The 16,360-nt window shown below is 46.9% G+C and overlaps 1 protein-coding gene across 4 annotated transcripts in view; it reads right to left on the bottom strand.

Moving 5' to 3' along the window:
• The window catches only part of DDX4 (DEAD-box helicase 4), a 369,112-nt gene that overhangs the window by 247,534 nt on the left and 105,218 nt on the right, over nt 1-16,360 (bottom strand). For all 4 annotated transcript variants that reach the window (XM_030193136.1, XM_030193139.1, XM_030193137.1 and 1 more), the window contains one exon: nt 6,899-6,976. In XM_030193136.1, coding sequence (XP_030048996.1) covers nt 6,899-6,976 — 78 coding nt within the window. The remainder of the gene's footprint in view (nt 1-6,898; nt 6,977-16,360) is intronic.

The raw sequence follows: 16,360 nt of genomic DNA, 5'->3' as shown, positions 1-16,360 counted from the left end.
TTTATCAGCAGCAGTAAGGAACAGACAAGTTATATAGAAAACATTTCAAATGCTCCAAGACAACTATCAAAAGGGAACCAACACAAATTGTAAACCAAGAAACAGGACACTACCTGCATCCTGTTATTTTGTAATGGGAGATCTACCCATCCCCCACCGACTTACGTCACCCTCCCTACCCCAAGTAGTTCAGGATCTGAAAGTAAAAAACAAGGCAGCCAACCAAAAGAAAGAAAAAACCCCCAAAACAAACAAAAACAAATCCTCCAGGAACCATAGAAATAATAATCACATAGCAAACTTGTTCAGAATGGAACTTTGTATTCTGTTTTTCTTATATTATCTGCTTGCTTACCAAAAGAAACCACTTCTGCCGCATAAAAGTAAAATGCGCTTCCTTAACCTAAGTATGTGGAATTGGTTCGTCCATTGCCAGTAAGTGGGCACCTCTGGGTGAACCCATCTCTGAAGTATACATTTTTTTTCCCCACCAAAGCTTTCCAGGGGAGCAGCTTATGTTCTATTTTCCAAAGACCTGTGCCTATCAGATCATCACTAAATATGCTTTTGGGGGTTTGAAATTTAATTTTTGTCTAAATATTAATAATTTAAAGTTCTGCTCACTTATTCTGTACCTGGCAAAGAACTATTTGTGTTCAGTGTTTGTGACTAAAGCCAGGTACTCTGTTTGCATGGAGTTTCTATTTAAGCATCCGTAATAATTTAGCTTCTTCAGTTTCCTAATATGCATATTGATGTTCTAGGTCAGAATGCAATATTTACTGTGTTGCATTTTCTTTGGTAGGGTCTGTGGCAAAACAGGGGGTTTTCAAGCCCGTGAACTGTATTTTCATGTAGTGTATTTCTCTTGCTTGGCCAGCAGGTGGTGCTTGTTTTCTGTTTTAAGCTGTTGAAGAGAAAGCAGCTTTCTTTTTCAGTTTTAGCCCTGTGGGAAGGTAACCTTCAGTGCAATTGGCCAGATACTTTCAAAGTTGTTGCTCTGGGCTCCGATTGGCCCTGGAGTTCAAGTCCAGCCAGGAGGTCTTGGATTTTCCTCAGTCTCAGACAGCCCAGGGAGTGGAAAGAGAAAGGTCTCTTACATAGGAACATAAGAGTAGCCACACTGGGTCAGACCAATGGTCTATCTAGCTCAGTATCCTGTTTTTCAAACAGTGGGTACCTGGCAGAAACCTAAAATGTGGCAACACTCTATACTACAAATCCAAGGGCAAGCAGTTGCTTCCCATGTTTGTTTCAATAGCGGACTATTGACTTTTCTTCCAGGAATTTGTCCAAACCTTGTTTCATATACAGCTTCAGGAATCAGCATCCAAAAATGTAAATTCTATTTAAAAAAAAAAAATGTTGCCCAGGTCAAAAAAGCTTAACCCCACAATATTTTACACTGCTGAATTATTAATGTTCTCAGGCAATAGACATTTCAACTTCTTGGTGCCTCTGGTGTATTTTTCTGATTCAGCATGTCTTATTTCCCCACGCCAACTTTTGCCACCTTTGCTTTATTTTTGAGTTTTCACTTCCTCTATCTACTTCAGAGTAGATCCTGTACTATTCTTCCTTCAATCTTTCTGCTTGTCCCTTTATTTTTTTTCCCCATCTCTACCTCTTCTTGTCTGTTTTGCCCCACTCTTTCACCTCATCTACTAGGAAGCTTTCCCTTATAAATTCAGGATTTTCACACTCCATCCTTTTCGCAAACCTCACCATCCAAGACCAAGTTCTCATCTCCCTTGCTCTTGTGCAAAGGTGTCCAACCTCAGCTCTTGCCAGGTCTGGTTTTCAGGATTTCCCCAATGAATATGCATGAGATCCATTTCTCGTGCATATTCATTGGGGAAATCCTGAAAACCAGACTGGATTGCAACCCTCAAGACCGAGGTTGGACAACCATGCTCCCATGCCTCTCTGCCCCCATCCAGCACTTCATCCTTCTCCATATACCTCATCTTTTCCCCTCCCTCTCATTCTATCCTTGAGTTATTCATGTATCTCCCTCCTTTCTGGATCTTCTTCCCCTATACAATAACCTGCCCCTTATCTAAAGTTCTTTCTTCCATCATTTCCCTCCTATACCCAGACATTACTTATTACATTATCCTCCTGCTCTTATCCCTTTTAATGGCCCCTAATTTCTCCCTTGTACCCCATCTCTCACATCTTTCCTGTCCCCTATCCTTGGGTTTGTCTCATAGTAACATAGTAAATGACAGCAGATAAAGACTTGCATGGTCTATTCAGTTTGCCTAACAAGGTGCCCAGAACCGTGCCCACCACTCTGTATGGGCCCCAGCCACCCATACGTAAACAATGGTTGTCAAGTTTCCACCAGGCCAACTATGATGTGGATGATACATAACCAAGACTCCCAAGTACTGCTGACAATATTCAACTTACCAAACAAGGTATCTTCCCCTTCCCGAGTTGCATAGCACCCTCACTTACAGCATGTGCAAAGATCTACAACACTACAGTTGCCAAGGCTTCACGTGTCTTTATCCATTTGCAGAACACAGACCATAGAAGTCTGTCTGTCATCAGCCTTAGTTCCCACTACTCTTGCCCAACATAACCTTAGCAGCTATGTTGCATTTCCATCCTCTTTCTATTTAATCATCTCCTATGCCTATCCCATGCATTGCTGAATTTGTGCACCATTTTTGACTACCAACTCACAGCGTTCCAGGCATCCACTGCCCTCTCTTTGAAAAAGTATTTATTTTTAGTACATTTATACCCCACATTATCCCACAAGAGCGGGCTCAATGTGGCTTACACTATTACAAATGGTTACAATTCAGGGAGGGTACAGATACAAGGAAGCCAAAGGAAGGGGTAACAACATGTGGTTAAGACAGGGGTGCATGTCGAGGTAGGTGCAGTCGGGGGACTGGTGGGCACGGCTGATGTGAGGAAGGCTAGGATTTAGTATGGACAGTGGGATAAGCATTCTTGAATAAATATATCTTTAAGGATGACTTGAAGAGCTGGTGGTCATCTATCTCCTTCAGCTGCCATGGTAGAACATTCCAAGATTTCGGGCTGACATATGAGAAGGTTGATGCAAAAAGTAGTTTATACTTAACATTCTTGCAACTTCGAAAGTGTAAGTTGAGGAAGGATCGAGCAGTCACTGATGCATTTCTAGAAGGTAGATGTATCAAATCTAGCATATAGGCAGGGGCTTCCCCATAGATTTTCTTGTGAGTCAACGTGCAGATTTTGTAAGTAATACGGTCTTTAATGGGAAGCCAGTGTAGAGTAAAACGAAGAGGGTAAGCATGGTCAAAGTGTGATTTGCCCAGTATTAGCCTTGCAGCAGTCTGGAGCTTTTTGAGGATGAAATCACGGCAACCTGCATAGATTCCACTGCAATAGTCAATATACGTTAGCACCAACCAATTAGAAAGGGTTCTAAAGAGCTCTTTTGTGAGTAACTGCCTGATACGCTTCAACCTCCACATTGAGTAGAACATTCTTTTTGTGATGAGATTGACTTGGTTGTCCACTATCAAGTGATTATCCAACAAGATTCCAAGGACTTTCAGACAACTTGAGATTGGAAGATTGTGATCCTTAGTGATGAATGTGGTCGGGATAGCCTTATTATGTAGGGACGAACGAATTATACTCTGCGTTTTTTTTTTTATTGAGCTTAAATTGAAATGCATGAGCCCAGGAATCCATGACGGAAAAACTAACTATTGAATCGTGGATTTCAGCTAGCGTGGATTTGAAAGGAATGTAAATGGTCAAGTCATCTGCACAGATGAAAGGGTTAAGGCCAAGCTTGGATAAGGCATTCGCAAGAGGAATTAACATGACGTTGAAAAGGGTAGGAGAAAGAGGAGAACCTTGAGGTACGCCACAGTGTGCTTTCCAGGGTGATGAAATCATAAGAATGTGCTTTGACTTGATACCTTCTCGATGACAGAAAGCCCTTAATCCAGTTAAGCACGTTACCGCCTACACCTAATTTATCCAGCAGGTGGGTTAGAAGATTATGGTCTACCATGTCAAATGCACAAGACATATCAAATTGAAGTAGTAATACTTTGTGCCCAGTTGATATTAATCTTTTAAAGTTAGATAACAGGGTCACTAGAACTGTTTCGGTACTGTATTGTCGACGAAAACCTGATTGTGAGCTGATTTCCTCACATTACTCCTAAGTCTACTTTCCTGTAACCTCCATGCATCTCCCCTACCACTCCTACATCTCTGTAAAAGTTCTTTCACACCCCCCCCCCCCCCATCACCACCACCTTGACCCTCACATCACTCTGGATGGCAGGAGCAGGCTTCACGTGCCCTCTCCCAGAGTTAACTATAACCTCTTGCATTGTTTCTTATCCAGAGAAGCAAGCCGGAATCTCAACTTCCACCCAAACAAGGAGTTATACCTAAACAAAGTATAGTATCTTAATCTGAAGTCCAATAAGTCCTTGAATTAATGGGACCCTATTGCTGACAGGGGTTAAGTGGATGGAGAAAAACACCTCTGAAGAAAAAGACCACCTCTAACTTGATAACTTCATAAAGTCAGTCAATTAGAAGCTGCTACAGTGACGTCTAAAACGGTGGTTAACAACTCAACCACCTGGTATCCTTGAAGATATTTTCTCCACTGCAAAGCACCTTAACAAGCCTATCCTGCACGTCATCCTTGAGGGCTACCAGCAATTTGTGGGCAGTTACCATCTAAAAGCATTTTACATTTAACATCCACATACCACATAGATGTTGTGCCAGCTTCTGTTCAAATAGGGATTCACAAACATGCAATCTGACCAAGAGCACTCAAACCTTTGCACAGAACAATTATTCACGGTAGAATTCTGTACAAGTATGTTGAAAATTCTATATACTTTGACAGAGGAATTCTGAATAAAGGTTGGCTCATCCAGCCCAAACCTGACTCCCTTCAAAGCTCTCTGCCACCTCAATGATCTACCATCTTTAACTCTATTTCCAACTTAGCTTGAACCCCTCCCTAGGCTTGACTCCCCTTCTATGTGGGCAGGTTCAAATTCCCAAGCTTTTCTCTTTCCCCTCTCCAAGGTTACCCTTGGTCTCCCCACCCCCAGAAGACTAATTCTATCCCCTCTCACCAAGTTTTCTCCCTACCCTACCAGCATACCCTTGCAGCACTTTGGATCCAGTGGCCCCAATTTGAAAAAATAAAAATAAAAAAAGGTGAAGACTACTGTCAAAGGATAAAAATTTGATCTTACCTGCTAGTTTTTTCTTCGAATCCAACCAGACTAGTACAGAACATATAGGTTATGCCCCTCAGCAAGAAGATTGAGACAAACCTAACAGCTATGAGTTCTGCTCTATTAAGAGGCACTATGCAGCCTATAGCTCTTCTGTTATTCCTGCAACAAAGCAAATGACTACCAAAAAACCCTCCCCAATAAAACTTAAGGGGCGAGGAAATCTGGAATCCTCAATCGTAAACACAGAAACATGACGGCAGATAAAGGCCATATGCCCCATCCAGTCTGCCCATTCTCTGTAATCCCTAATTCTTCCTGTTCCTAAGTGAACCCACATGCTTATCCCATGCCTTTTTAAATTCTGGAACAGTCCTCGACTCCACCACCTCCACCAGGAGGCCATTCCACACCTCCACCACCCTTTCTGTGAAATATTACTTCCTTAGGTTACTCCTAAGCCTATTCCCTCTTAACTTTGTCGTATGCCCCCTCATTCCAGAGCTCTCCTTCATTTGAAAAAGGCTCTCCTCCTGGACATAAATGCCCTTGAGATATTTAAACGTTTCTAACATGTCTCCTCTCTCCCTCCTCTCTTCCCGCGTATACATGTTGAGGTTCATAAGCCTGTCCCTATAATTTTTGCATTCAAGACCGCTTACTAATTTCGTAGACACCCTCTGGACCGACTCCACTCCACAAAGACAGAACTCACTTAAGAAAACCCCAAGGGTTCTGCAATAGCCTGACGAGTATAGAACAAAGAAAACAAAAAGGATCAGCACTCGACAACAGAGTAGGACTCTAGACTGGTCGAACCCAATGATAGAAAATTTGCCGGTAAGATCAAATGTTTCTGTTTCTTCTTAGTCAGCAGACCAGCCCAAAATGTAAGGATGTGGCAAAGAAAATCTTCAGAATGGGTGGACTGAGGAAACCCACCTGGTTAACATGGAGGATGAGCATCACCTTTAGCAGAAAGGAGGAAATCATCTTGGAGGAAATTCCCACTTCAGTAAAATACAAAAAGGGTTGAATAGGATAAAGGCTTGCAGTACTTAAACATGCCGTGCTGAGCAAAATGCCATTAGAAACACCAGAGATTTTTCTCAGTTGCTTTCTCCAGATGTTCAAAGGGCAAAAAATTCAGCACTCACAAAGCCAAGTTAAGATTCTATGCTGGAACCACTGGACAGGAGTGAGTAATGCCCTCAAAGAGCCATACCTCATTCAGGTGCAATTCTAACAAATTTCCTTCCAACTGACTTCAGTCCCAAACCAGCACTGCAACCTGAACCTTCAAAGCAGCCAAGGCTAAACTCTTTAGTCCATCTTGCAGAGACAAAACAATGAGCAACCGAGGCTCCAAAAGGAACCTCCCACTCCGCACATCAAGTCTCAAAAACTCTGAATCTTGGCATAAGCTAGAGAGGAGGACTTCTTTCTTGTGGGTAACAGTCACAATAACTCTCTGCGTAACCTATGCCTCAAGTGCCCCCTTCTCAGAAGCCAGGCTGTTAAGACAAAAGAAAGATAGGTTCATCCCATGAAAACTGTCCCTTCTTCAAAAAAAAGTGTGAACTTGCACAAAGTACCATGAGTATACTAATCGAATTGCACCTAAAATCTATTACAAACATTTACAGCCAAAAAATAGGTCTCACCAGTTTGATGTCCAAACCCCCTTCTAGAGCTGAAACTATTGCCAAACGTCTGTACTCCATCACCATTCTCAGCGTTTCCTGCATAGAAAAGAAATGTAGGTTAGGCTCAAAACAGAAGAACACAGTGACAATACAGACAATCCAACCCAATGTATGCCCCTCGGCTGGCCAAGGGGATTTTGTAAAGTCAGTGACAGACTCATGAAAGGGAGCCACTAACCTATTACAACATGCTGATATCTTCTGGCGTTTCTGACCAGCAGGTGGAGGTAAGATACAGACACTTCCACCTGACATCACTGGTATAAGGAGGCTGGTATAGGCTGGAAAACTGCAGTATGCAAATGCCAAAGCAGGATAGGTAACAGCTATAAAAACTGAAGGTCTAGCTCTTCTGAGCTTTTTTCCTTTTTTGTAATTCTTTAGGTAACCTCTGCAGAAGCCTAAAATGTGTATTAAGAACAGAAAGCGGAACCTCTCCCACCCAGCGACGAGGGTGAGGTGGGGGGCTGGAGGTCCGGTGGACCTCCAGGCCACCCCAACTCCCCCCCCCAGCGTTGTCCTTCCAATCCCTGGTGGTCCGTGAGGTTAAGTAGTACTAATAGTAGTAGTGACAACCCCCCTCCCGGCCCCCCTACCTTTATTTGGAGGAGGGACGCAGCCTGCCACCCTCCTCTTCCAGTCGACGCCGCCGCAAAATGGCGGCGCCCAGCCCCACCCATTGCATAATGGGATGCGCTGGGCAGGGCTACAGACCATTTAAGGGAATCGCTCCCTTACATGGTCTGTAGCCCTGCCCAGCGCATCTCAGGATGCAATGGGCGGGGCTGGGTGCCGCCATTTTGCGGCGGCATCGACTAGACGAGGAGGGAGGCAGACTGCGCCCCTCCTCCAACTAAAGGTAGGGGGGCCGGGAGGGGGGTTGTCACTACTACTATTAGTACTACTTATCCTCACGAACCACCAGGGATTGGAAGGACAACGATGGGGGGGGGGGGGGGGGGGAAGAGGCTAGAGACCTCCAGCCCCCTGTTCGCGTTTGCTGTGAGGGGGAACAGGGGCCTGCCAGCATGCAACTGCATTCTGGACACGGCTCACCATTCCTCCCCAATGATCGGCAAACCCTAACGCCAGCTCGGAGCTGGCGTTGAGTTTGCCGCGGCCAGCGACCCAATCTTTGGCGCGCTGGACGCTAATCATTGGGGATGAATGCGTTAAGCGCTGATTAGCATGCATTTGCAGGCTACTTGCGCTATGAGCCCTAGAGTGCATTGTTTCACGCGCTCGAGGGCTCTGATCATGGGTCGGCAGCAAACTCCAGCGCTAGTATGGTGTTATCAGCCTCTAGCGCCGGAGTTTGCTTTTGATCATGAGGGCCTCAAAAGTTCTTTCGGCACTACCTTGCCCCAGATAACGGACACCTCACTACTTGTCTTAATCCAACAAGCCAGGGTGGATTTGGAAGTCTTCACCCTGGCAGAGAAACACCTGTACAACTTGTGAAAGCAGTTGGTGACTTCCAGACAGTGGAATAGCACACTTTTAACATCCAGCTTGTGGACTTTTCTGGCCCCCTCAGATCCTTGTTTTTCCAGAAAAGCTGGAAGAACCACTGCTTAGTTGAGTTCCAAAACAGGCACTACCTTAGGAAGAAAAAGCTTCCAAGCAACATTGCCTACTTTGAGAAGGACAAGAATGGATTCCTACAGGACAGCGCCTGGAGTTCAGAAACCTGTCTGATGTAGGTGATGGCCACTGGAAAACACTGCCTTCAAGAAGAGGTCCCTCAGGAAGGTCTGCTTCAGGGGCTCAAAAGGGGGAACCCCAAAACCAAATCACAGAAAATCAACTCAGCAGGAGGTTGACCTCCCACAGAAATAGAGCCACATCTGTGTAAGCAGCCAGCAAAACACCTTAAGATTTGCCCCAGTGGCAGGTGAGCACTAACACCCATACCTTTAGGGAATTCAGGACCAACACCTATTCCAAACCTTTTTGTGAGAAGGCCAATGTCGGGTCCTCAGGCTTTCGGACACTGGCACCATGTGAGCCCTTGGACCGCTGCCGACAAGCAGCAGCAGTAGGCAAGACCCTCAACCAGGACTGGGTAAGCAAGCAAGGCAGAAGTTGTAGACAGGCAAAGCTGGAACAACTGAACTGGAACCACAGCAGTAGGCAGGCAGGGAATAAGCAGAACAGAGCAACCGGTCTTCACCTGTGCTTGACCACCATTCCCCAGGGGTTGAGCACCCAGGTGCAGGCGGCCAGCAGGACTTACTGGACCTAGCTTGCAGACAGACTAGACCAACAGGATACTAAACAAGCTTGACTAACACAGGGTTCGAGACTACTGAGGATACGGGATTCTCAGACAGGGAATAGGATACAGAACAAGCTTGACAGAAACAGGGTTAGGGTTCAAAACAGGAGTGCCCACAGGCACCCAGACAAGTACAAGGCATACAGGTAAGACAAGACAAGGCAGAAGTGCTCCTATCAGCACCAGAAGGGTAAAGCAGGGAAGCCAAAAGGGTAAAGCAGGGAAGCTTAAACAAGCAGGCAAAAGTGCTCCTAACAGCACAGTAAGACAGAAGTGCTCCTTTCAGCACCAAACACTAACCTGGACCTTTGGCGTTTACAAAGGCAAACTAGAAAGTTTCCAGGTGGCTAATAAGCCCATCAGCAGCTGAGCTCAGCTGCAGTAATCTCAAGGCAGCTAAGGGTGAGGCTAGCTGCCAAACTTCCAAACAAGACTGGAGGGTTAAAATATCTGGACCAGACCGAAAAGAGAGTCTGGAAAGTCTATGGCAGCCACCGGTTCTGGCCACCAGAGGGCGAGAGGAGCACAAACCAAGAAAAATGTCACAACTGAGCCAACTAGGGGAAAGAGCTGTTGCCTTGCACACCAGGTCCCAAAAAGTTGCTACACCCCGACAAACACCAATGACGTGAGGGTAGAGTCTCTCTTAGAAATCAGTTGGTGCCACTCAATGGCTATGTTGAAAGGGATCGGGCTCCTCCATGAGGACCAGCCTCTGTATCTGGAGCCCCTGATCCCAAAAGAGGCTCAACAAGTTGGTATACCACAGATGGTGAGGCCAATCTACAGTCATCAGGATCACCAGAAGGGGGTTGTAGGCAAGCCAATGGATCACTCTGCCCACTAGCGACCATGGAGGTAACACATAATCAAGCTCCAGAGTGAACCAAGACTGCACCAGCACATCTATGCCCAACAGCTGAACTCTGAGCACCTGCTGAAGCAGGCACATTTTGCCTTAAGGCTGAAGCAGGGTGGGCCCCACCAGTCCAACCCCTGCTGAAACACCTCTTGGCTCAGTTCTCATTCAAACGAGTCAAGGGAATGCTGGCTCAGGATATTTGCCTGGACATTGGATTTTCTGGCAATGTGAGCCACTGAGATCAGTGGCAGGTGGCGCCCTGCCCACTGGCCCAGACAAGCGGCTTCCTCAGCCACCAGGGTGCTCCATGTGCCCCTGCTTGTTGACATAACAGCCATGGCATTATCAGACTTTACCCGGACCACCTTCACCTCCAGAAATGGGCAGAAGTGCTAAAGAACTAGCCACAATCAACCTTATCTTCAGCTTGGAGAAAAGATGGCTGAGGGGAGATACGATAGAGGTCTATAAAATAATGAATAGAGTGGAACGGGTAGATGTGAAATTGATTGTTTACTCTTTCCAAAAATACTAGGACTAAGGGGCACGCAATGAAGCTACAAAGTAGTAAATTTTCTTTCCAAAAATACTAGAACTAGGGGGCACACAATGAAGCTACAAAGTAGTGAACTTAAAACAAATTGGAGAAAATATTTCTTCACTCAAACTCTGGAATTTGTTGCCAGAAAATGTAGTAAAAGCAGTTAGCTTAGCGGGGTTCAAAAAAGGTTTTAATGGTTTCCTAAAGGAAAAGTCCATAGACCATTATTAAAATGGCCTTGGGGAAAATTCACTGCTTACTTTTAGGATAAGCAGCATAAAATGTATTGTACTGTTCTGAGATCTTGCCAGGTACTTGTGACCTGGATTGGCCACTGTTGGAAACAGGATGCTGGGCTTGATGGACCTTTGGTCTGTCCAAGTAAGGTAATACTGTACTCATGTCTCCAGTCAACTGATGGACCAAACGGACTCCAGGTGAGTGAATGGACAGGCAGCAGGGAGGGGAAGGATGCAGTTTCTATTTCTTGGCGCAGCTACAGACATGAGAAGGCAGCGGCCTTGCAGGCAAACAAGTGGCAGCAGGGAAGAGAAGACGGCAAAGGAGTGTATGGAGGTGAAGGAATGAGCAACTGGGGTAGGAAAGAGATGGGGTAATCTGGGATGGTGAGGTGAGGGGGTGAGATTCTGCATGGCTGGAGTGACACACAAAAGAGATGCTGCATAGCTGGGGAAAAGCATACAGAGACCCACACACAGCAGAAATACTGAGAAGGGGGAAGACAGAAAAAGGAGATATATGATAGACATGCAAAGAGAAAAACCGTGACATGGACAGGAGACCCTGGCAAGAGAGTTTAAGAGAAAAGCAGGGCCCAGCTTGATTAGAAAAATAAAATGACCAAAGATCATTCATGATTAGAATATGTCAATTTTTGGAAGGTACACCTGCTAGAACTGATCAGAGCTTGGGGTACTCAGCTTGAAGAAGCTGGGAAACACTTCAGCACATCCTACTCGCATTATGCATTTTCGTGGTCAATTTTTTCACCTTATCCCCTTACCCTTATAATGTTAAATCCATACCATAGGTTAGTAAGGGACAGGAAACTGGAAACAAACACAAGGAAACTCAATTAGAATTGTACACCACTTTGACGTTTTAAAACTATTTCCAGTATAACAAATAAAGTGAACTGTAATTTATTGTAGACTAGACCAAGCAGTAGTGTGAAGTAAAAGGATGAAATAAGAACTAGGTCACTGCTTTACAAACAGTATTCAATGAAGCAGACTTCAGAAGAGCCACAGTAGATGCAGTGGATCCAATTTCAAGAAATTGCCTTTGAGGTGATAGGAGCACCAGTCTGTTCATATCAGAACTGTAGGCATGACACCAGCCAATTTACTAATGCTCATTTTGTAACTGGTATGCCAATTCTGTTCGGATTATGAAGACAAATAGCTGTATAGATTTTTATAAGGAATCAAGTTTATTAAGGCGATAAGTGAAAACCCCTTTACAATCCAGAGTGTGCAAGATTCTCTCGTGATATTCTATGACACTTCAGGCTAAAAGCAAACAATACTATTTCCTTGTTTGTGTGAAAAGGTGTTACCACAACAAACTTGGGATGAGTGGGTGAGGTGATATGAAAATAAGGATTAACTAGAAAATTCTGTGTGAGATATTTAAGCACGGTTGATACCACTGGCTTAAAACAGCCACCTTGTGGAGAACCTAGACCACCAAGGCCCCATGATATGGGAGGTTTTTGTAACAGTAGGTTGACATGAAATGCCTTCATTACACCAAAGGGAAAATTAGGTTCTTACCTTGGTAATTTTCTTTCCTTTAGTCATAGCAGATGAAGCCATTACGTATGGGTTATGTCCATCAACCAGCAGGGGAGATAGAGAGCACTCAAACTTTCACAGTGCCCTCTTGGCCAGCTAGCTCCACTGCCTCTTCAGTATTTGAAGCTTCCAAAGCAGTATGGCAAACCGCAATGGGAATCACAAGAGCTTTCCTCACAGCGAACGATGGCCCATCACAAGGGCATGAACTCATAAAGGAGGGAATGCACATCCTCCTGGAGGGAATAAACTCATCCTCCTTATTGTATGTGGAGGGGAACACACGCGCCTCCTGGAGGGAATCACACATCCTCCCAACACACTGGAGGGAATGAACTCATCCTCCTATTTACAGAACTGGAGGGGAACACACGGGCCTCCTGGAGAGAATCAACACATCCTCCAAAAAAACATGCTGGAGGGAATGAACACATCCTCCTAAATTTAAACTGAACATGAATCCTGAAGATTGTTTTCCAACTTTCTCCCAAGGAAGGAACTTCAGGAAACAAGAACAGAACCTGAAACAGATTCATAGCATACAATCATACAGGGACGGCTCATGGCTTCATCTGCTATGACTAAAGGAAAGAAAATTACCAAGGTAAGAACCTAATTTTCCCTTCCTTGTCATCAAGCAGATGAAGCCATTACGTATGGGATGTAACAAAGCAATCCCTAGATAGGGTGGGAACAAGCCACACCACGCGCTAGCACTTGTGCACCAAAACGCGCATCCCTCCTGGCAGCCACATCCAGCCTGTAATGTCGGGCAAAGGAGAGCTTAGAAGCCCATGTTGCTGCACTGCATATCTCTTGAAGAGAGAGTGCTCCAGTTTCAGCCCAAGAGGAAGAAATCGCTCTAGTAGAATGTGCCTTAAAGGCTACAGGCGGAACCCTGCCGGCCAGCAGATAAGCTGAAAAGATAGTTTCTTTGAGCCAGCGGGCAATAGTGGCTTTAGACGCTAGAGACCCTCTGCGAGAACCGGATAGCAAAACAAACAGATGATCAGAAGTACTGAAAGAGTTAGTAACTCGCAGATACTGCAGCAGAGTCCTGCGCACATCCAAAAGGTGCAGCTGCCCAAAAGATTCTGGAAACTCTTCCTCTGAAAAAGAGGGCAAGAAAATAGGCTGGTTTAAGTGAAAGGCTGAAACCACCTTAGGCATAAAGGAAGGCACGTTCCGAACCGTGACTCCGGACTCTGAAAATTGCAGAAATGGGTCTCTACAGGACAGCGCCTGGAGCTCTGACACCCGTCTCGCCGAGGTAATGGCCACCAGAAAAACGGCCTTCAGTGTCAAGTCTTTCTCCGATGCTCGCCGAAGTGGCTCAAAAGGAGATGCCTGCAAGGTTTTCAAAACTAGCCCCAGGTTCCAAGCTGGACAGGATGCTCGCACTGGAGGTCGGAGCCGAAGCACCCCTCTAAGAAACCGTGCCACATCTGGGTGAGCAGCCAAAGACACGCCTTCCACCTTACCAAGAAGGGAGGCCAACGCTGCCACCTGCACCCGCAGGGAATTATAGGCCAAGCCTTTTTGTACACCTTCCTGCAAAAAGTCCAGAATCGGCGAGACAGGAGCCCGCATTGGAACAATGGCTCTGGAAGCACACCAAGACTCAAACAGGCACCAAATCCTGGCATAAGCCACGGAAGTGGACCGCTTGCGGGCTTGCAGGAGAATGGAAATAACTTTATTGGAATAACCTTTATCCCTCAATTGCACCCTCTCAATAGCCATGCCGTAAGACCAAAGCGGCCGGCGTCCTCCATGGCTACCGGTCCCTGAGTCAACAGGTTCGGTACCAGAGGTAACGGCAGAGGAGCCTCCAGGAGCATCTGTCGGAGGTCTGCATGCCAAGGTCTCCTTGCCAAGGTCTCCTTGGCCAATCCGGGGCGATGAGGACCACTTCTCCTGGGTGCAGCCGAATCCGCAAGAGCAGGCGCCCTATCAAGGGCCATGGGGGAAACACATAAAGTAGACCCGGAGGCCAGGGTTGAGCCAAGGCATCCAACCCCGCCGAGCGAGGATCTCTCCGTCTGCTGAAGAAGCACGGGACTTTGGTATTGGCACTTGTCGCCATTAGATCCATCACGGGCCTGCCCCATTTGGCACAGATCTGCAGGAATACTTCGTCTGCCAGATTCCATTCTGCTGGATCGATCTGATGCCTGCTCAGATAAATCGGCCTGCACATTGCTCTGACCTGCAATATGAGCTGCCGACAGACACTGAAGATGCAGCTCGGCCCAGTGGCAAATCAGTTCGGCCTGCGCAGCTAGTGCTCTGCACCTTGTTCCGCCTTGTCGATTTATATAGGCCACCGTTGTCGTGTTGTCCGACATCACTCTGACAGCCAATCCTTCCAGGGTCACTTGAAAGGCCAGAAGCGCCTGAAACACTGCTTTCAACTCTAGGCAGTTGATGGACCACTCCGACTCCTCGGGTGTCCATAGACCCTGGGCATGCTTCCCCTTGCAGTGTGCGCCCCAGCCCTTCAGGCTGGCATCTGTTACCACTAGGCACCAAACGGGGAGCGTCAGCGGCATTCCTCGCCGCAGCATGCTGTCCGAGAGCCCCCCCTCCATGCTGAGACGGGCCGCAGGGAGCCAAGTAAGTCTGCATTGGTAATCCCGAGAAATAGGAGACCATCTCCGGAGTAGGGAATACTGTAGAGGTCTCAGAGGTGCGCTCTCGCCCAGGGTACCACTTCCATCGTGGCTGTCATCGATCCCAGCAGCTGGACAATGTCCCAAGCTCGCGGGCGGGGCATCCTCAGGAGCAGACGGACCTGATTCTGAAGCTTGCACCGCCTTAGCTCGGGTAGGAACACATAGCCCGAGACTGTGTCGAACCTGGCCCCCAAAAACTCTAGAGATTGTGAAGGAGACAGGTGACTTTTGGCCATATTGACGACCCAGCCTAGAGATTGCAGTACTGAGACCACTCTGGCTGTAGCTTGTAAGCTCTCTGTTGCTGAGTCTGCTCTGATGAGCCAGTCGTCTAGGTACGGGTGAACCCTGATACCTTCTCGCCTGAGAAAAGCAGCTACTACCACCATTACCTTCGAAAAGGTTCGGGGAGCTGTGGCGAGGCCAAAAGGCAAGGCCCTGAACTGGAAATGTTTTCCCAACACCGCAAACCTCAGAAACTTCTGGTGCAGGGGCCAAATCGGTATGTGCAAGTAAGCTTCTTTCAGGTCTAGAGACGTGAGAAACTCTCCTTGGCTGAACCGCCGCAATGACGGAGCGCAGGGATTCCATGTGGAAATGCCGCACTCTCAGGGACTTGTTCACTTCTTTTAAGTCCAGAATAGGGCGAAAGGACCCACCTTTTCGCGGCACCACAAAGTAGATGGAGTATCGGCCGCAGCCTTGCTCGGCGGGAGGCACCGGGGTCACTGCCCCTAACTGAATCAGACCTTGTAAAGTCTCCTCCACCGCTGCCCGTTTGACGGCAGAACCGCATCGGGACTCCACAAACACGTCTCTTACTGGGGCGTTGAATTCTATTCTGTATCCATCTCTGATCAGGTCCAGAACCCACTGATCTGAGGAAATCTTGGCCCACTCCTTGACAAAGAGGGAAAGCCGTCCTCCGATGACAGGCATCGAGGAGAGGGCCGGCGCACCATCATTGAGAGGGTCGCCCCTGAACTCCTGGTCTTGAGCCACCGGCTGCGGAACGCTTGTCCCAGCGAAAGGAGTTCCTCTGCTGACCACGGGCACGTGAAGTGAACCCAGCAGAACGCCCCGGGCGGTACCTTCTAGCTTCACGGAAGCGAGGTCTGTACGAGGAGTGGACCGCCTGGCCCTTAGAGGAAGGCCTCTGCCTATCTTCGGGCAAGCGCTGGGGTTTTGGATCACCCAGGCCTTTCACAATTTTCTCTAACTCCTCACCAAATAGGAGAAGTCCTTGA

Source organism: Microcaecilia unicolor, chromosome 2 (genome assembly GCF_901765095.1).
Source record: "Microcaecilia unicolor chromosome 2, aMicUni1.1, whole genome shotgun sequence".
Classification (NCBI taxonomy): Eukaryota; Metazoa; Chordata; class Amphibia; order Gymnophiona; family Siphonopidae; genus Microcaecilia; species Microcaecilia unicolor.
This window is presented reverse-complemented; position numbering and strand designations above follow the sequence as displayed.